The sequence below is a fragment of the Leucopleurus acutus genome (genome assembly GCF_964270905.1).
Source record: "Leucopleurus acutus genome assembly, chromosome: 2".
NCBI lineage: Eukaryota > Metazoa > Chordata > Mammalia > Artiodactyla > Delphinidae > Leucopleurus > Leucopleurus acutus.
This window is the reverse complement of record NC_139143.1, coordinates 140,591,888-140,614,134: the sequence shown is the minus strand read 5'-3', so window position 1 is coordinate 140,614,134 and position 22,247 is coordinate 140,591,888. Positions and strand designations below refer to the sequence as shown.

Here is a 22,247-nt window from a genome sequence, read left to right as displayed (position 1 = left end):
CCAGGCTGAGCGCTTTTCTGGAGCCTTGGGTAAAAATCTACTTCCAAGCTCATTCTTGTTAAAGTCTATTTCCTTGTTGGTTCTTAGATGGAGACTTTTCTTAGCTTTTAGAGGCCATTCACATCCTTTACCATGAGGCCCCTTTCATGCTCAAGCCAGAGATGGTACTTCTAATCTCTGACTTTCTATCTCTGACCTCCAGGCATTCCTTAAAATTCATGTAGGTCAACCTACTAATTTCAGAGATCAGGACAATGAGGCTCTAAGAAGTGAAATCTCCAGATTTAAAGGGCCCATGTGATTAGGTCTTGCCCAACCTGGTAATCTGCCTTTATCTTAAGGTCAGCTATGCTGTATAATTTAACCTAATCATGGAAGGGAATTCATCCTACTCACAACCTGTAAACCAGGGAGCAGGAATCTTGGGAGCCTTCTTAGAATTCTGCCTAACACGTTTTGCACGATTTTTACCAATATGAATATATTTTTATAACAAGATTGAATTGAAATGTGGATCCAGAATGTGTCTTTGTCATAAATATAAATATTCTACAAACAAAAAAACTGAATTGGGTGTGTTCTAGCATCCTTTTGGAGAAAAACTAAATTGACAGTCCCTAGATAGAAATTCCACTATTGTAATTGTCTGTTTACCCTAGCTGTGTTCCTCACTAATTGCTAATATCATCAAAGGCAGGAATCATGTTTTATTCATTTTTGTATTCATAGTATATATATTTGTTAAACAAATGAATATATTCAAAATGAAATCAGAGCTATATTATTGAGTTTCAACCAATTGAAGTAAACTCTAGCCAGCTTAAATTAAAAGGAGAATGTATTGTAAGAATACAGGGATATCTTGTGGACTCTTAAGAAGAAGCCATACAGCTAAGACTCTGAAGAGAAGGAAGTAGGGCGACTTCAGAGACATCAGCAGAAGGGAGTTCTGAAGCCCCTGTTTAGCCTTGAGCATTTCCATTAGTATTGTCTAGATACCACACTCTTGATCTCTATGAGTCTGTTCTAGATTTTGAGTCCCTGGGAGAGAGAACTGATGGGCTCAAAATGTGGCTGGCATCTGCCCCCTACATCCACTGAGGTTGAGGCCAGCTGTCGGTGTTACACAGTATAGCCCATCCATGGAATCACTGTGAGCTGGGCAGACACTCCGAGAAATGTCCATTAATGTGGTAAATACCAATAGCTGGCTGACTGCAGGCAGCACATCTTCTCTAACTCGTGAAGTAGCTTGGAAAGCATAGAGCACACTCTTGATAGTTCTACTTCATATCTTTTTCCTGCTTTGTCAAGACCCCTTTCACTCAACAGACATTTATAGTACACCTACTCTCGCTGAGGTATCCTGCTACAAGCTGGGGATATAAAGAAATAAGATCCCATCTCTGTGTTTAGAGAGGGAGAAAGAGCAGCACAAATAATCTTTTTTTTTTTTTTTTTTTTGCGGTACGCAGGCCTCTCGCTGTCGTGGCCTCTCCCGTTGCGGAGCACAGGCTCTGGACGCGCAGGCTCAGCGGCCATGGCTCACGGGCCCAGCCGCTCCGCGGCATGTGGGATCTTCCCGGACCGGGGCACAAACCCGTGTCCCCTGCATTGGCAGGAGGACTCTCAACCACTGCGCCACCAGGGGAGCCCACAAATAATCTTAATAGAGCACAGCAAGTCCAGTGATAAGGACATACCTATACAGTGTTCCAAGGTACCCTGGAAACCTCACATTTATCCATGGTAGAATTCCACTCTCTCTCTCCCAACAGCTGTTAAAAAGAATTACAAAAACACCAACAAACAATTACAATTCCTGATTGTATACCGTGTGGGGCACCAGGACCTAAGAAACCTATGTTGATTATACTGGGAAGAAAAGGTTAATTATGAAGCAAACAGATTTCATTCCTTATGAGAATCATGGACTCTGAGGGGTCAGAGGGTCCCCAGAAGTCTTTCAGGTTACCTGTTTGTGTGAAGTGTAATTATCTTCTCTCCTTTGGTTTCCCTCTTCCCATTTCTTTCTCTTTAAAATTGCTGCCCTGTCAGGTCTCCACTTGCTTAATGCCGAGGTGTGTGAACACTCACTCACTAGTGGATTATAACAGATTATGAACTGTAAATTTTTATAGCAGCTTTCTTCACTCCACTGAGGTTTTCTGTACTGTTCTGTTTTTAAAAAATTAATATGGACTTTAAAGGCCAGTAAAGTCATACGAATTTGGGGAAAATTGTTACATTATGAAGGGATAACTTGGTCCAGCTAATCATAATTTCTCAATAAGAATTTATGTGTAGCTATGTTTTTTAATGCCGGTAACCTTTGAAAGAGATATGAAAAGCCATCTGCTTAATTACTGCCAAATATGCTCTGCCCCACGGGCTCTGAATCTGGAGCAGATATGTCCTATTGGCTTTCAGCTCTAAGCTAGAGCTGAGCTCTATTGTGTCATTTCATGGGGGAGACTGAATGGGAAAGGGAATTACCACTGGGAAAATGCTGTTACTTACCCATGGGTAATTGATTACTTCTTCTGTGTATGAGCAAATTGCTGAGGAATGGATTGTACTCCCTGAAAAACTATAGCCATCTCTTAACATAATAGTGCATGCTCAGGGCATCTACAATAATGTCAGAAGAAACAGACATGTTCTTCATGCTCTGTGTCACTTTGTGATTTTCGTTTTTCTCCCTTTGCTTTGGTTTGGCTGGCGTGCTAGATAATCTCAGAATTTAAGAAGGTTAGAGCAAGAAATGGTACCTAGACTTCATCTCTTAATTTATACTCTGCCTTATTCCACAAGAATTTTTATCAACTTAGAATTCTTACAGTTCAACCTACTTATTACTTAAGAGATCAGGAGACGGATTCTCTTGGAAGTGATTTCCCCCAAATCCCACAGCTAGTTCAATGGTAGTTCTAGAACTGAAACTGCCTCTGTCTCTTTAATGAAGTGAGTGATCATTACATTTTTAAAAATAACTCTGTTAAGTACAGACTATTTTCCAGGCAATGTGTTTGCCCTAGATGATGTAATAGAGAGTAGGAAGGACATGAGTTCTGTCCTTGGAGTGCTTACCATTTGAGGGGAAGACAGATTTGAAGCAGGTGTGCGTACAAATCAGTTAGGTACATTTTGAAAGAAAACAGATTTATGATCATTGACAGGTGCTGTGAGCATATAGTAGAGGTTCTGGAAAGCTTGTTTCAGGAAATGATGTTTATGGTGAGCTATGAAGGAGAAATAGGAAAAAATCAGACAAAAGATTTGGGCATGAAGCATGCAGAGCAGAAGAGAAGGCCATGAGGTGGATGGAGCTTGGCTCAGCTGAGAAATGGAGAGGAGGCCTGTGTAACTGGGTTGGATCAGAGTGAGGAAGAGAAGGGAGAACAAGAAAAGGCCAGAGGTGGGAGCTGGGGCCAGATTGCTCAAGGCCTTATAGCCTCCCTAACAGTTTTGAACTTGATCCTAAGTGCAGTAAGGAGCCATAGGAGGATTTTAAGCAGGAGAAAGAAATATAATCAGATTTATGTTTTAGAACCATAATAACTGCTGGGTGAAGAATGGATTGAACAGAGGATGAAGAGTGTAAGTAGGGAGACCAAATAGGATGTTCTTAAATATATTAATTCAGGTGAGAAATGATGATCACTTGTACTAGGATAGGATGGAAAGAAGTGCAAAGATTCAAGATACGTTTTGAAGATAGGATCAATAAGACTTCTTGATGGATTAGGTATACAATTGAGCGGTGAGAGGTTTCAAGAATGACTTTTAGGTTCCTGGTTAAACAACTGGGTTGAATACTGTTGATATTTACTAAGGTGGAGAGGAAGTTGACTGTGGAACCCTCTGGGAACTGAGTGGGATAAAGAGCTTTATTTTATTTGAGATGCATCTAAGACATCTAGTGGAGATGTAAAGTGGGAGTTGGATATGCAGATCCTAGGCTCAGAAAAAGATCCAGGCTAACTGTGAATTTGGAAGACATCAGTATATAGTCTTTGAACTCAAGGGAATAATTCATGTAGTTGAGGTTATTGAACTCACACTGGAGGAGAAGGATGGGTGGGGTATAAATTTTAAAAAGAAAGGCATTTCAGGTAAAGGCAGTGATATGATTAAAGCCTCAAAGTAGGAAAGACATCGACTGATGGATCTTTTTCCAATTGGTGAGACATAAAAAATAAAATGGGATAAAATGGATTTGAGTGCCCTCCTAAGTCAGATAGTGGCTATCCTATGTACACCGGACAAGAGATCTGTGAACAGTCTTAAATCTTTGCACACCAGTGAGAAGCTTCTTCAGTTTATATTGTGAAACCTAAAGTCAAACTTCACATAAATCTTGAGATAACTATTTTGGTTGTGTGTCACGAATGAACAGTAAAGGATAGATTTCCCACAGAACGACTGCTTACCTACCATTTGCTAGTAACATAGTGGAAATAGCCCAAATCACCAGAACTGGTATTCTAGGAGCTGTTCTGTGCCTGTCTTCCTGGTAATGAAGTTTTAGCTCCCACCTCCTCTGCTCCAATTAGACTCCTTCTCACACAGTCCGCCCATGCGGGGACTGTCATATACATCCCATCATCCTTCATCTGGCAGAACAAATTTAGAAGCCAAATGAGGAGGCTGGGAACCTTTCCAGTTCAAAGAACAAAATGCTCCAGACATTAATGGGGCCTAGAGATTGCACACCCCATATGAAAAATTTATACTCCTCGGTGTTGAAAGAGTTGATGCCTTTCCAAAAGTATCCTCTGCAGCACCTGACTTACTAAGCAGAAGTTGGCCAACTTCTAGCATCATCACTCTTTGTCACTAATAATTGTATCTTGGTATCCCTTGAGTAATACATCTGTTTTTGTACCTAATGGCTTTGCATGCTCAAAACCAGTGTATATTTACATTTTTTTTTAATTCTGTGGTGCTGTGAGTGCATTTTCAACTGAGAACTGAGGAAGTGATTCTAATTTGAGCCAAGAACTTAGCGTTTACCGTGTACTGATACTGCCTTTTACTGTGTACTGATTCTGCCTATTTTAACATCCACAGAAATGAAGATGCGGTCAATCAGATGGCCGTTACTCCCTTTCCATTACCATCAAGTTCCCCATCTTCAACTGAGGTAAGATGACTGCTAATTAGCTTAGTGAATGAATTACATGGATTTTCAGTATCTGGTATTCCAAACTCAGAATTTATTTGCTAGGGTATTTCCCTAATTAAAATAGGAAGTATTTGAGGCACTGATTATAAAGTAATATCACAATGTTTAACAAACACATTAGAACTTAACCATATGAGTACTGCCTTTTTCAAAGTTCCTTAAGGTTCATTCTAGATATGCAATTTGTCCTAACTAGGCATTTCAGAATTTATTAGAAAATTCTCTTCTTTAATGACTGAATCGTACCTTTCTTTATGGTTTAAAAACACTTTAATACTATGATTGCTGGTGTCTTTAAATATTTTCATCTATTGATGAAGAAATTACTAGTACAACAAGATTGCTAACATAGTAATATGCTTCTAGAGATGGATGGATAGATAGATAGGTAGCTGGCTCTATAAATAATCAGCTGAGGGATTCCCAGCTGAGGAACGTTACATTCTCTTCTCATTTTTTACTTATTAAATTATTTTTAATTCCCTAAAATACGCATTTATTATAACTAATCAAACAATGCAGTTATTAGAAAATTTTATTTTCCTTTCTGTACCTCCTCAAGGAAGTTAAGTTTTATTGTTTAGTATCTTTCTATACTTTTTCCTTTGCTTCTATAACAAAAATAAACTATTTGAATAGCGTCTCTTTTAGTAAATATTTGATCATATGATACGTATTCTTTCCATTCAACAAGTATTCGATGAATGCATATTACGAGCCAGGTACTATTTTGGGTATTTAAAGAAATAGGCATGAATAAAACAGATAAGTCTCCCTGACATGGTTCAGCTTACCTTCTAATGAGGAAATTAACTAGCAAATGCATAAATAAACTAAGAGAATTATCAATAGTGTTCAGTGTCTTACAGATAATTAAAATAGGGAATGCGGCTTGTGACTACTTTGATTGGTTACAGGGAAAGCCTCTTGGACAAGGTGAAATTTAAACAAGATCAAAATGATAAGAAGGAGCCAGACATGCAAAAATAAGGGGGAAGAGCTTTCTCTGCAGAGAGGACAAAAATAGCTCTCAAGCAAGAATAAGCTGCGGGCGGGCGCATATTGGGAGCCCTGGAGAGTAGTGGGATAAAATGCAAGAGAGAGGGAGGGAATGTGACGTGGGAGGGAGAGAGAGCTTTGTGAGTCAGAGTAAGAAGTTCAGGTTTTAGTCTGTGTGCAGTAGAAGCCACTGGAAGGTTTTTAACAGGGGAGTGAGGTGACCTGATAATATAGTCTACCAGATGGAGAATGGACTAAAGGAAGGTAAAAGTAATACACTAGACGGCAGAAGCCCAGGCAAGACCTGATTGTGGTTGGATGAGATTTTGGGGTTGGAAGCAAAGAAAAGTGAGCTGATGATTCTTGATGTTTTGGATGTTGAATCAGACTTGATTAAATGTGGGAGCCGAAGGGAACTAGAGAATCGTGGATAGACCTAGATTTTTGGCTTGAGCAACTAGGTAGATGGTTGTACCATTTACATTTAGGCAGAAATTAAGAGGTCATTGTAGACTGGTTAAGTTTGAGGTGCATATTCTGCATTCTTCTGGAATAGATTCTATACATTAAAAAGAGAAAAGGTGCTTTATTTTGCTTAATCTAACAGTCATATTTAATATGCTGTATTATATATTGTTTCCAATTGACAGACATTCAGATTACTTTCCAATTTTTTGCCAGTAAAAGAATACCAAAATAAACATACATGTGTGATGTGCGCACCTGCACACATGTGTATGTCAGTCATTTGGTACTGGTGCTTTTATTTCTATAGCGTAGATTTCCCCAATGTACAATTGCTGAGGCAAAAAGTACACAAGTTCGAAATTTTAATCTGTATTTACTAGTTACTATCAGAAAAGATTGTAGTGATGTTGACTCCCCACTGATAGCCATTTAGCCACAGCTTTGCTGGCACTGGGTATTTTCATTCTAACTGAGACCAGAGTAGGCAGTTAGCAGTGGTGGAAATGAGGGGCCCCAGAGGGGTGCTACTTCAGTTCAGATCCTAGCACAGCCATACACAAGACATGTGAACTTGGATCGTTACAGTAACTTCTGTCCCCACTTATCTGTAGGGAGATAACAATAATTCCTACTGTAGGGAGATAACAATAGTTCCTACTTCGTAAGGTTGTCAAGATTAAATGAGAGAGGGAGAGGAGAAGATATCTATATCTATCTATCTAGATCTAGCTATCTTGTGCCAGGCACATGGTAGCTACCCAATAAGTGTTAGTACTTAATTCCTAATTCTTTTGCATTTATAGAATGTCATATAAATCCTTTTTGTTTTGGATGGGTGGGGGTCAGTATTTTAGAATAATTTTTTCTATAGTACTGTTAGTTATGAATGTTCCCATCAAAATAGCATCCGCTTGGAACTGAATTTTTCTTTCATTGCCCGTATTTTTTCTCAGTGCAGTGAGCAACAAAACTAGCCTGGCGTCGAATTGTAAATTGCTATGAGATCCCGCTTTTGTGTCTTAGAGTGAGTAAAGGTGTAGTGCTGGTGCCAACATTTAGTTTGAGAAGACCATTTCTGGGGTCCTGTTTGGTTTCTTTTGTTTACTTTCTGTCAGGAGTGACTTCTAGTATTAACTGTGTATTTTCTCTAGTTTATACCCAGCCAGCTGGTTTCTGCTGCCTTCCTGCTGACAGGACAGCAACTTAGAAAAGGATGATTGAATATAGTATCTACTGTGTCCACTATCTTGGATGCATTGTCCCAAGTCCTATTTACATCCATACCTCTGAGAGACAGTATTTTTATTTCCACTTTACAGAAGAGACTGGGGTCTAGAGCGGCTTTGTAGCATACGCATATGCCCAGAGGCAGCTGTGTTATTCAGCATTACAGTGTATTAACGTGCTGTGCGCTCCACATACATCTGTTGATTTTCCCCCTTATGCCTTTGTTCCTATTGTTTCTTCCACTTGGGTTGCCTCCCCACTTCCTCTTTGTTAATTCATAACCACTAAGTCCATGGAGAATTGCTTTTTGGAAGCCTCCTCCAAGTTTTCTGTGACTCAAAATGAATAAAATAATGTATACAGACAGATTAATAAGCGTAGCGCCTGAAATATAAGTGCTCAAAAACATGAGATACTATTCTTATGACCAACTTCATCCTACACTGTTCCCTTTAATAATCTTTACTCTCTTCATAGTTAAATAATACTCATGATTCATTTAAAAAGTGAAAATTGCCCTTTGTCCTTTATGTGATATCACTTGGGCCTATAGAAAAAGAGGGACCCATTTCTAAATGGGGTTATCAACTAGGATTCTGTCACTTTTCCTTCCCTCGTTATCTCCATGTTTTAATAATGTAGGACTGTAAACACCACACTAAATTGTATGCTTTTATAGGGCCAGACTTACTGTCCTCCTGACCACTGAGTCCTCAGTGCTTAGCATATAGTACTTGCTTAATAAATACTTGTGGAATAAGTGAATGGCTTTCCTGCTGTATCCTTGATTTTATGGTTGCATACTTACTTCTTATGGATTCAGTTCATTCTGCCATTATTTACCAAATACCGGCTTTGCAAAACGTAAAAAGATTAATTGCACATAGTCTTTACCCTCAAGAGCTTGTAGTCTTATAGGGGAAATAAGACATGTATGTTACGAAAACAAGGTGTCCTAAGAGATAAAGCTTTAGGAGGAGTTCACAGAAGGTGAATAGTATTTCCTAGTGGAACAGCTATTTCTGATGGATATATTGTATTTTAAAATATGAATATGGTTAGATAAGAATGTAGGAATAGCACAAACAGAAGCACAGAAGTAAGAAAAATCTGGGTGTGGGATGGGGAGAAGAATATAATGGGTATGTGAAAGAGAGTAATAGAAGATGGGGTTGGAAAAATAAATTGAGGTCAAATGAGAGAATCTTGAATTTAAATCTCGGAAGGTTTGGATGTCACGCATTAGGCACTTGGAGCTGTTGAAGGCATTTTGAATAATGAAATTGTGTGATCAGGGCTCTACTTCACCTAGATTAGTGTAATAGCAAAGTCAAAAATGTCTTGAAGTTGGAAACCCAATTAGGAAGTTACTGCTATGGTATCTCCTGAGAGGTATGAGGGCTCAAGTATACTCGGGAGGCAAGATATTTATTCCATTACTCGACAAGGCAGGCTGAATCTTTTAGAATATCTTTATAGAAGAACGTTCATTTTTTTCTTTTTTCAGAAGTTGTGCTTTTTTGAATACTAAGTGAAATGGAGCAGGCCTCATACAGAATGGAGAGGTTGATTACCCAAGGATTCCTATTAGCATAATTTCCATTTTATCTTTAATTGTGCATTGCCTTTCTGGAATTCTGAATAGCCTTGAAGATATGCTGATAATTGGAAGTAGGAGAAAGAAATTTAATTTGTCACATCAAGTAAACATGACTTTGCAGAAAGAAATATTTGTGAACTTAGGCTGGCAATGAAACTAATAAATCATTTTGTGATTTTTTTTTTTTTTTTTTTGCGGGGGGGTGGTTACGCCGGCCTCTCAACTGTTGTGGCCTCTCCCGCTGCGGAGCACAGGCTCCGGACGCGCAGGCTCAGTGGCCATGGCTCACGGGCCCAGCCGCTCTGTGGCATGTGGGATCTTCCCATACCGGGGCACGAACCCGTGTCCCCTGCATCGGCAGGCGGACTCTCAACCACTGCGCCACCAGGGAAGCCCCATTTTGGGGTTTTTGGAAGAGAGTGTTGGTTTTACGACATATGGGGATGACAAAATTTAAACCAACATAAGTTTTATTTTGAAAAAGAATTTTCAATTATGTCAGAGAGGTATCGTTGCTGGGGTTTTTTTGTTATTAATTTTGCTTAGTAAAATCTTAAAAGGAAAACAGTTGTATTTACTCTTTTGTCATGTTAAATGAGGAGAGAGGGTAGGGAACAACACTATGGAATGTTTATCTGATCAGAAGTGTTTTTCCAAACCACAATAACATCCTTAACTAATTTAACTTTTATTGATAGCCTACTCTCAAGTAAAACATAAATTCCTACTGTCAACGTTCTCACTGTCTAGTTGGAGAAAACTGTAGACAAATACTGGGTATGAAAAAAATAAAGTAGTACAAAAATAAAATAAAATTTATTACCACTTTATGTTGAAGATGTTGGAGGAACCCAGCAGGGGAAGTTTAAAACTTTCAGAGGGTTTGGAAGAGACTTCTCAGTAGGGATTGAGTAGCATTTCTTATCAGTCCTTTTGTGGGGGAGAAGGCGGTAAAGTCTGTGTTCAATGTACAATCATGAGCCATGCCTTTTCCTTTCATTCATCTGTAAAGCGTAATTCACTGTGGAATGTACTGACCACAGTCTTCATGAGGAAAGGTCATTCTCTTTGGGCAGCCTTGGCTGAGCTGGCAGCTTTGGACAGGTGGTTTGAAGATCAGCAACAGAGGAAGGGAACCCAGCCATCCAGATTAGCTGAATCATCTTGGGTGTCAGTGGGCCACCGTCCATCAGCCAGATGGTCTTCAAACCACCATGATGCAATTGTGCTTTGGAAATCATGCCTGCTGACCTGTTTTTCCCTTTCCATCTGACTGATTCCTGTTTTTTAAGCTTCTAGTCAGCAGGGTATTTTATATATATGAGCCATTCTGTTCTCAGAACAGAACCCACATTGTTTTTGTTCAGTGCTTCATTTAAGCATGAAAACTCTTTTATAAACGTTGGCTCTCCTAGGAAAGTAAATACTTTATCGCTAACCTCTTTCAAGTCCAGCTTCCTTTTTACCTGACTCTTCTCTCCATCTAGATTTTGACTTTAAACCCTCCTTATGGAGCTATCTCAGACTAAACAAGTAACTAAAAACAGAAGAAATGCTTTAGAAGGGTCTCAAGGTACAGTTAAAAAGAGCATCAACTTTGAAATGAGACAGACCTAGGATGAATATAAAAATGAATCAGACCAAGGAGATGAATGAGGCTCAGATGGCAGTGTCAGGCATCTTTCCATCTCATCAGGGAGATCAATTCTGTACATACATAATTAGGATACAAATGAGATGATGTATGTGACATAAGGAATTCAGGTAAACTGTTAGGTAAGCTTAGAGGAAGAAGAGACCTCTTCCAGCTAAGAAGAAGGAAAGGATTTATGGAGTAAGGGGCATTTGAGACATGGCTTCGTATGATAAATTCTGTGGATGTAGATGTAAAGGGTATTCTTTTTTTGTTTTTATTCAAATCTTAAAGGATCTGTAGATCATGTGCAACCTAGACTGCCTTCCCCATGTTTTCTTAAATTTTCTAAGTTAAAGCATCAAACGGCTCTTTTCTTTCCCTCTTTTGTATTCATTTTATAAAGACCAAGAAGATCTCATCTCTTTTACTCACTTTGCTGAGAACTGTAAAGACTTCTCTGATTTTTTAAACATCACTTTCCTTTCCCCAAGGAGACATATATTTAATTAGATGAACGGCATCAGCTAACCACCATCCTGGTGAAAAAGCTCCTCTCATCTGGGACAGAGGAGTTGGCCATTTGCAGTGTTACTAGAGAAGCCACCTGTGGATTTGTTTTATAATCCAGTGCTACAGTTACAAGCATTGTTTCCATTATATCCTCCAGTTAGATAGCATAGCCTCCCCAGGGCCTCTTCAGGGCTTCCCACAGCTTACAGAACTAGACACACTAAGTAATCAAGGCATTAAAGGTTTTTCATCTATTATATACTGAGTTTTAAAAGTATAATTTGTTTCTTCAGAATTTTTCTGTCTCTAGAACTTACCCACTGTCTAAAACACTGAAAATCTATGTATTTTCAAGCTTTGTTTTTTAACTTCGGCATGTTTATATTATACGGTAATTTCTTGATTACCCAAAATTCATGGAGAGGAGGATGTAGCTACTGAAATTTTCTGGTTAACAAATGCTAAAATGCTTTTTGTTAAAACCATGGTCTAATGACAGTGATTTTTTTTTTTTTTTAAGATTACGAATCCTGTCTTCCATAAGATTAGTTACCAACACTGAGTACTGAAAAGAAAGAATAAGAGAGAAACAAGAGAATCATTTACTTAGGGCCTGGAGCATAATTACCAAGAGCATGGCCTTTGATGGTACTCTTACCTAGCTGTGGATCCTGGATCCGCCTCTTACTGGCTAGGAGTTCTTTAACAGGTTATTTTAAATGTATCATTTTTGTCATCCTTGAATTGGGATCACAGTGGTACACACTTATTTAGCCTTTTTATGGTGACTACATGAAACAGGTCATGGACAAAGAAGCTGTCTCAACAAAAAGCTAGAAACAAAATTAACTGTACCTAGTGTGCTGATAGACATTTTACGTGTTAGTGCATTAATCTTCAAGGCAACCTGATGGGGTAGTATTTTTAATTGATATTTTTATCTGTACTTTAAAAACAAGCACAAGTTGACCCTTGTAAAACATGGTTTAAACTGTATGGATCCACCTATATGCAGATTTCTTTCGATAGTAAATACTACAGTACTACCCAATCTGCGGTTGGATGCCAAGGGACCACAGATACAGAGGGCCAACTATAAATTATACACAGATTTTCAACTGTGGGGAGGATCTGTGCCCCTAATCCTCACATTAGGGTCAACTGTACTCAGATTTAGAAAGTAATTTGCAGAAAATCTCATAATTCTAATTCTAATGTCAAAGTTGAGATTTGAGTTCAGATCTGACCAATTCTAAAGCCCATGCTACTTACTTTCTTGGATTTTTTTCCTTTTAGATATTTCTCATGTCTCTCCTTTATTGTTTTTAACATGCAGTAATACACACTAATTCTTCTATAATTGAACACTGTAGAAATAACTAACGCAAAAATTCCCTAATCCCTCGTCCTACTCTCCAGAAGTATGCAACTTAAAAAGTTTGTTCTATGTGCTTGCACGTATTTTCCCTGCATTTATATCTACATGATGTATGGGGCTTTTTTTCTGAAAAGATTGTGCTAATTTACATTTTTCAATGGTGTGTGAAAATTCCTGTTTCCCTACAACGTTATCAATACTGAATGTTCTCTTTCTATTCTCTTGTCCATTTGATAGATGAAAAAATGCTGTATCTTTGCTTTAATTTGCACTTCTTAAATTACCAGATTGAATGTCTCAAAATCAAAACCATTTCTCTACTAACAATCCCACCTGAATTTGTACTAATCCCAGATGGTGGTGTTTTAAAATAAAAATCCATATAAATACAATGCAAATACTCCATTTATTATCCTTATTCTCCTCTATGTGTCCTCAGAAAGCAAAGAAAGTAACTATAATATATAATATATCATAATTCAATTGAGGAGATGCCTAATGTGTTTTGGAATTTTAATGTGGCTTATTATTACCAGATGTCTCATTTACATTAAATAAATATTTTTAGGAATCCGCAGGAAAAAAGTCATCAAGAAAGCAAGTACTGCATTTATTGGTTCGGCCAGTATTTATCAAGTGTTTTCCATGTGCCAGGCAGGGTGCTAGGTACCTGAGTTTCACAAATAAACAAGATAAACATAGTCTCCCATCAAACAGTTTAACCTTGTGCAGAAGATAAACAAACGTCTGAGAAAGTTTTGGCTGGAGGGAACAGAGCAGCTAACTCAGACTGACTGAAAAAATAAGTAAGTAGATTAGCTCTCCTTAGAAGATTGCTAAGAATAAGGCTGGGCTTCAGGTTTGGTTGGTCCAGTGGCCCCATTTTGTCATCAGAGAACCAGTTCTTCCATCTCTGCCTCTGCTCTGTCATTCACAGGCTGCTTTCCTTCTGGTTGTGGGATGGCTGCCCATGGCTATTTGCACTTCATGCTCTCTTGTTAACTTGGGAGGTATGGGGACTTCTTGTGGTTCTTTTAAGATCTACGAAGGACCTTTCCAGAAGTCTCCAGCAAACCTCTCTTGGTGTCTCATTGACCAGAACTGGATCACGTACCCATTCCTGACAAAATCATTGGCAAAAAGAATAAGATTAGCCTTAAGGCAATCAGGCCTTCTCTTGGGGCAGAGAGTAGGAATCAGCTTTCTCTAAGGTGTATCTCTGAGCAACAGGTTATTGTAGATACCATGGGAAAAAAAAAAAAAAAACTACTGGAAAGGAAGAAAAGAAGAAACAATATCCACTACAACAATAAAACAAGCAACTATGATTGAGTATCTGTACTACAGTTCAAGTCAGTGCGAGTGAAGAATGACATCTTTGCCATTTTCTTTTTAATGTCTCATAGGATCAGAGTGGCACCAGTGAGGAAGACAGCAGTCTCGAAGCTTGTATCAAACAATTGCCTAAAAGTGAAAGCTCCAAACTGGTGAGAATACTGGGTGTTTCATCCAATGTTCTTTTTAGGGATGAACTGTATATATTTTGGATCAGTTGTGTTTGCTTCTCTAGAAATCTTGAGCTCTGAGACAGGGGAAGCTATTCCATATAGCAAATGACCCAAAGAACAGTGTATTCTCCTACTTTCTTCATATTTGAATTGTGCTGTCTGGGACTAAAGAAGCAATCTCTTTTAAATCTTGTTTAATATTGGGTTTCTTTAAGGCTAGGGTGGTGCTGAATTAGTTCTAGAGGCACAAAAAGAGATGTTAAATGGATTCCTGCGTTCATAATAAAAGATACTTAAACTTACCCAAGGGCTAGAGCATTAGGAGAGAGGCAGTTTTAGAGAACTCTTCCTCCTTATGTGTCCTAACGTTTCATATCTTGTTATTTAATATTTACGGAACTTTTACTGGGTACCGCGTGCTATCCTATGTTCTACATTCATTTTCTGATCCTCACAGCTGTGGGTGGCGATATTTTTCTTTTACATGTGTGGAAACTGAAGGCTTGCTTAGAGATGTTAACTAACTTGCGAAAAGCCACTCACTAGTATGTTCTAGACCTGGAGATTGATCTCATTCGGTCTGACTCCCAAGCCTTTGCTCATAATCTACCTTTCTGTTTTGCAGCCTAGCACTTCCAGGGTTAGACTACAAGTTCTAGAAAGAAATACGGGCTTTTTTTTCCCCTCTGTTTCAAAATATCTTATGAGTCTCAAAGAATTAATCACTTAGGTGGGTCACTGTGATTTTATGACAGCACAGAGTTGTTCATTTTACTTCAGGGAGTTTGAAAAATCATCCATTTATCTTCTTTCAACTTTTACATATATCAGGGCTGGCTTAGATTCCATATCCTAGAAAATGAACTGATTCTTTCAGGCTGAAGGAAAAGGACATTTAGGCAAGAGTGGAAATTATAATGGTCCGCTCTTACACAAACCCTATGTGAGGCATCAAGAATAGTGGGACCAACAGATTATGACCATTGTTCTTGAACAAGACGTGCCAAAGTTACACTGTTCCCTTTCCAAAAGACAAACTGCATCTTTGCACTGAAGAGGAATGAGGAACATCAACGAATTTCAAACTCCAACTCCTTCATTCATTTAAAAATACTACTGAGACTTCCCTGTTGGTGCAGTGGTTAAGAATCCGCCTGCCAATGCAGTGGACGCGGGTTCGAGCCCTGGTCCGGGAAGATCCCACAAGCCGCGGAGCAACTAAGCCCGTGCGCCACAACTACTGAGCCTGCGCTCTAGAGCCCACAAGCCACAACTACTGAGCCCACGTGCCGCAACTACTGAAGCCCACACGCCTAGAGCCCGTGCTCCGCAACAAGGGATGCCACCGCAATGAGAAGCCCGCACACTGTAACGAAGAGTAGCCCCCGCTCACCGCAACTAGAAAAGCCCGAGCGCAGCAATGAAGACCCAACGCAGCCAAAAATAAATTAATTAATTAATTTTAAAAAAAAATTTAAAAACCCTACTAACTGGTTCTTTTTGGCACTGTTTCTCCAAAGATAGATTAAGGAAAAATCTTTTAAAGCAACAGGACTTTGCAAGTAGAGGCCCCTGATTTCATCCACAGAGGAAATGGTAAAAAGAGTGAGAACACTCCCTTGCTTGTTGGGAGAGGCAGGTAGTCCTACAGAGGCTTACTTGTAGGCTGCAGGCAAAAGCCAGCCGTCATCCACCCTCTGTTCCCAAGAAGGCAACACCAGTGATGGGGCTCCAAGTGCCAAAATAATTGGAGAGCCCTACCCTCAGGCAGAGGACCTGAAAGACTAAGGATAATGTTTAGATTCTTTCATACTGCATTTTAATAAGAATAAAAGCTTCCCCAAACCCATTGACTGGTATTTTTCTTTCTCCCCTCCCCCCCTCACCTCCTTCTCTTTTTGGTATTCTACAATTTCTTTGTCACCATTTCCAATAGAATATCCATGGTCTAGTCAACTGAGGAAAGATAGCCAAATATGAACAACTTTTATAGCATAAATATAAATATAAGTGGCCTAGCATTGCTTAAGAGTGTGTCTAACTTGAGCAAGCTAGACCTCACCAAGCCTCAGTTTACTCATCTGAAAGATGGGAGTGACCAGGATGTTATGAGAAACAAATAGGCAATAAAGTATAAACATGTAGTAGAGTATAAGGTATAGTTGGTGCTTAGCAAGTTCATGCATTAGTTGAGAAAATATTTGCCAGATGCCACTATGTTCCAGGCACTGGAGATACAAAAGGGAACAAAATGTACCAGAACGCATGCCTTCATGGAGACTCATTCATGGGTAGATGGGGGAAGGGAGATAGATAATGCATAAATTAGCAAATTATATTAAATCATGAAATTGCTGTTCTTGAGGGTAAAAATTTCATCTGGCTCAACCTAACATATTCATTATTGTCTCATCATAAAGTACAGTTGACCCTTGAAAAATGCATTGGTTAGGGATGCTGACCTGCACAGTGGAAAATCCATGTATAGCTTATAAGGCCCCCCGTGTTCTGGGTTCCTCCACATCCACGGCTCCAACCAACCTCAGATGGCGGATTGTGTAGTATTATTGTATTTACTATTGAAAAAAATCCGTGTGTAAGTGGACCCACATGGTTCAAACCAATGTAGTTTAAGGGTCAACTGTATTAATAACAGTTCCTCATCACTAGTCATCATTTGCTTGTTTCTATTATGAGATTGGCACCAGCTCCCCTGCATTGCTGCACCATTCTAGGATGGTTGCTGGATGCCCCTCGTCAGAGGACAGCATGTGACCTGTATGGGCCTTGACTCCTGTTACCTTAGTTTATGTCCGTTGGAAACAGTAAGCTCTAACCCTTTAAAGGTTGAATTTCTTGCTTCCTGTGGGAGCATATATCTCCTCAGACACTGCTGGCCCCTACAGGAGAGACCAGGAGAAAAACACAGGTCTTGCTCTTAAGCAGCTTACCCTCAAGCATCAGTGAGGATAACAGAATTTGTACCTGGAAAATCAGACCAGGCAGAAGTGTATTAAAGAGAGAGAAAAAAAATGTTACAGGAGTTCAAAAGTGAAAGGAAAACCGTCTCGTTCAGGGATTAAGGACGGTTTCTTAGACTCTTGGCCTTTAAGGTGAACCTTTAAAGATGAGAAAGCGATTGGCTACTGAGGGGTTCACCAGGTGAATCAAACAGTGTGGGTGATGTACAGTGTGCAAAGTTGAACAGTAGCATCAGGTAGAAGTTGAACAGTAGAGTCACAGAACTGAAGGGACTATATGCTTTGAATTATAGATTAACATATTCATCTTTTTATGTTCAGTGCTCAATAAATGTCTCCTTAACTACATGGATACACATATATACAAGGTGCTACCTATGAGAAACTATACTCCAAAGGGCTATTAAAGTGCTTCTCCAAGATTACCTGTTTTCCGAGCTAGACTAAGCCATGAGTCTACATATATTCCAGTGCTTATTTCCACTGTCCAGTGATGATTGGCTTTCGTCCATATCTCAGGAGTCCCCAGATTCACAGCCAAGGAGTTTATAATAACTTCAGTAGATATTAGATTTCTCTAAAATATTTTTTAAAAGGAGAATGACTTGTTTTTAGACAACTGATCAGGTGATGGTTGGTGAAGCATAGATTCCAATTGTGAGAGACTGGAGACAGGGAAGTGTCTGGAATCTATTTCAGAAGTCTAGGTGAGAGCCTGTTAAGACTGTTTTTTAAAGCTTTTGAAAGGAACTTAAAAAAATTTTTTTGCACAGAGCTTTGCAATTTGCAAAACTGCCTCATCTATTATCTCGTTAGCTTAAATATTTTAATATCTATTTTTTCTAACATGATATTGGTTCATAATTTTATTCAATTTTATCCCCAAAATAACCCTATGTAAGAAGTAGGGCAGGAGTTATTTAATCACTGACTTACAGATGAGATCTTAAGCTGCTTAGTGAAAGACCACAAAACTAGAAATTAGAAGAGCTGCACCTCATCCTGAAGGGTCCTTGTCTCCCTGGTATCTTGACATAGAAGAGCATGAATCCCTAAAATAAGTATTTTAATCTTTTGGGTATAGACCTATGTTTTTATCATGCTGGGGATATCTGTGTTAATATAATACACTCTTTTGGGGCAGTATAGCTAAATTATTAAGAGTGCAAAGATTGGAGCCATTCGACTTAGATTCAAATCCTGGTTCCACCATTTACTAGCCATACAACCTTAGGCAAACAGCTTAACCTCTCTGTGCCTCAATTTTTGCATCTATAAAATGGGAGAAAGAAACAAAAGGTTATTGTGAGAGAAAGGAGTTAATAACTATAAAGTACTAGGTAGAACCATGCCAGAGTACCCGGAATGACTGTGTAAGGGGGAGTTGTTGTTAATGATGATGATGATGTTATGCTGATTAAAGCATTAAGCGTCAGCCAGATGAGGATTAGCTGTTCTGAGTGAAGCATTACGTGTAACTTGGAAAACTGAAGTGAATTTTTTCAAACCCCAAAATGCAACTGCTGATAATGGATAGCATCTATTGAATGCCTGTGTGCCAGGCATTATTCTAACATCATTCACATAACAATCCTATGAAGTTAGTACTAGTATTATCTCCATTTAAGAGATGAGGAAACTGAGATACTGAAATGTTAAGTAAGTTGCCTAAATAATCACCTGGTGAAGCCAGGATCCAGGTCCATGCACTGTGAGGCTGGAGGCTGCGCTCTAAACCACTATGCAGTACTGCTTCTCGGAGAGATACAGATATAGAACAAAACTGAAGTCAAGGGACAGCAAGAGAGTTACACTGGGATCTGAACTTTGTGATTTTCATTCCCTAAACCTTGAACTCCAATATAGAAAATTATAACATAGAAACAGGTAGATACTGAAATTTACCTTTCACATTGGTAAATGAAGTGATATAGACCTCCAAACCGATGTTTCATAAAATGAAGGAAACTAAAACATTTCAAGAAGCTAAGCTGTGCCAGGCATTTTCATACTGGTTATCTTATTTAACCCAATGATGCACATGTTTTTAGCCCTACTTTACTGATAAGGTACTGAGGCTAAGAGATGTCAAGTCTGTTCCTAAGGTCTCACAGCTGGTGGGTGCTATGGCTGGGACTCAAACCCAGTTCTCTTTGCCTCTAAACCCCATCTTCTCTTCATTGTGCAGTTCACATAGACAGCCTTTCTTGGAATATCAGAAGTATCACCGTGTGATCTATTTGTTCAAACAACAGATATTAATTGAGTATCTCTTGCATGTCAGACAACATTATGTACAGGGGATTCAGTGATGAGCAAAACTATTAGCACTTCTTAAAGGGCTTGAGATGTTCAAGGACAGGTGTTCACATCAGCTTGCTGTCTTTAGAAGCTCAGTATTTAGGTGGGGAAGAAGGAGCAAGAGAAGGAAAGGAAGAGATAGTACTGTGTTGTTCCTTTTTTTTTCCGGTACGCGGGCCTCTCACTGTTGTGGCCTCTCCTGTTGCGGAGCCAGGCTCCGGACGCGCAGGCTCAGCGGCCATGGCCCACGGGTCCAGCCACTCCGCGGCATGTGAGATCTTCCCGGACCGGGGCACGAACCCGTGTCCCCTGCATTGGTAGGCGGACTCTCAACCACTGCGCCACCAGGGAAGCCCCTGTGTTGTTCTTATAAATATCTAACCTCTGCTCTTGCTACCACCTTTGGATCTCTAACCTTGTCTGATTCTATAGTTTTCCGCCTTGATGTAAAACCAATTTATGTTTTCTTTGGTTCTTGTCTGTCTCCTCCTCCATGTTGTTATAGATACTAATAGCCAGTAAAATAATTTCAGAGCTACTAGCTTACAACAAAATAATAAAAGGACAAATAACTCAATTAAAAGATGGGTAGGGATCTGAACAGGCATTTCGCCATACAAATGGCCAATAAGCACATAAGAAGATGGTCAACCTCATTAACCATTAGAGAAGTGCACATCAAAACCACAATGAGGTACCCCTTCCTACCTGCTAGGAGATTATAATCAAATACACAGATAATGTAAGTGCTGACAAGGATATGGAGAAATTGAAACTCTCATACATTGCTGCTACAGCCAGTTTGGAAAACAGTTTGCAGTTCCTCAAGATATTAACAGAATTACCATATGACCTAGCAGTTTTACTCCTAGGTATATACCCAAGAGAAGTGAAAATACACATCACACAAAAACTTGTAAACAATTGTTTACAGAAGCATTATTAATAATAGGCCCCAAATGGAAACAACCTAAATGTCCACCAATGGATGAATGAATAAAGAAAATATGGTCTATCCATACAGTAGAATATTATTTAGCAATGAAAGATAAAGAAGTACCGATACATGATGCTATAAGAATCAAAATCTGCAGCATGGCTTCACTCCTATTAATAGGGCTATTATTAATAATGCTGCTGTAAACAGTTGTGCACAAGTTCTTGTGTGATGTGTATTTTCATTTCTCTTGGGTATGTACCTAGGAGTAAAACTGCTGGGTCATACGGTAATTCTGTTAATATGGGCACACTTGCCCAGTTTTACTTCAAATTCTTACATTTAAGCACCATTATTTATAGGGGAAACTGAGAGCCAAATATGGTAATGGAGGTTCCAAATGATTATGTGCACTTTGCACTAGAAGACTTGTTAGGAAATTACTAATAAGTTTGCCACAGACATAACAGCAGAAGTGCTTCAGCCACTCACGTGTGTTCTTGTGATTTTAGGTTGCTGTAGATTGTTTAAGACAGCTTATTTTAAAAGTAGAAAAACAGATTTTGCAAGTGCTTGCCATTAACTTGCTACTAAATTCCCAATGTATTGATTGAATCAATAAAAAGCCAGATGTTACCCCCCCCCAAAAAAAAAAACAGAACCAAAATCTATAGAGACAGAAAGTAAATTAGTGGTTGCCTGTGACTGGGGGATAGAAAGTGACCCTAATGGGTACAAGCTTTCTTTCAGAGATTATGAAATGCTCTAAACTTCGATTGTGATGACACTTGTATAATTCTGAATGGTAAAACCATTGTATTGTACACTTTAGATGGATGGATGTTATGATATGTTAATTATATCTCAGTAAAGATGTTTTAAAAAATTACAGGACGAAGAAGAAAGAGGGGAAGACAGAATATAGACAATCCACAAACTGAAACCAAATCAGAAATTTGATTCTAGGTAACCTCTACACTGGAAATTCTGTGATTCTGTTAAAGAACTATAATATCCTATGCGAGGAACTTTTAATGTAGTCTCTCCACATTTTGGAATCTTTTTGCAAGTGTTTAATATAATCTGCACTCAAGTAAAAAAAGCCCCACTTCTTTGTCCATCACAATTAAAGCTTGACTTTACCTTATAAATTCCTGTGTTCAGCCTGTTGCTACACTCTGTGCTAGTTCCTGGGAAGATGCTACCAAAGGTAAACAGACATAGTCTCTCTTCTTGTGTTGCTTACCGTCTTCATGGGAGAGTGGCATCGTGTAATGTTACATATAGCTTGAAATCTCAACTTTGATAAAAGCTAAGAACTAGAGGCGCTTGGTGCTAAGAGAGCACAGAATAGGGGGCTTTGACCTTATCAGGGAGGGCTCTCCCAGTGAAAATTGAACTGAGATCTGAAGAAGCTGGCGCTACCAGGCAGTGGGGCAAAGAAGAAACAAAGGAGGGAGCTGGGCAACCTTAGAGCCTCCGGGAGTTTGGGGAACTGAAATTCTGAATGTTCA

The 22,247-nt window shown here is 39.1% G+C and overlaps 1 protein-coding gene across 8 annotated transcripts in view; it reads left to right on the top strand.

The window, feature by feature from the left end:
- The window catches only part of PATJ (PATJ crumbs cell polarity complex component), a 358,003-nt gene that overhangs the window by 249,647 nt on the left and 86,109 nt on the right, over window positions 1–22,247 (top strand). For all 8 annotated transcript variants that reach the window (XM_082834080.1, XM_082834079.1, XM_082834082.1 and 5 more), the window contains 2 exons: window positions 5,074–5,146; window positions 14,413–14,493. In XM_082834080.1, the coding sequence (XP_082690206.1) occupies window positions 5,074–5,146; window positions 14,413–14,493 (154 nt within the window). The remainder of the gene's footprint in view (window positions 1–5,073; window positions 5,147–14,412; window positions 14,494–22,247) is intronic.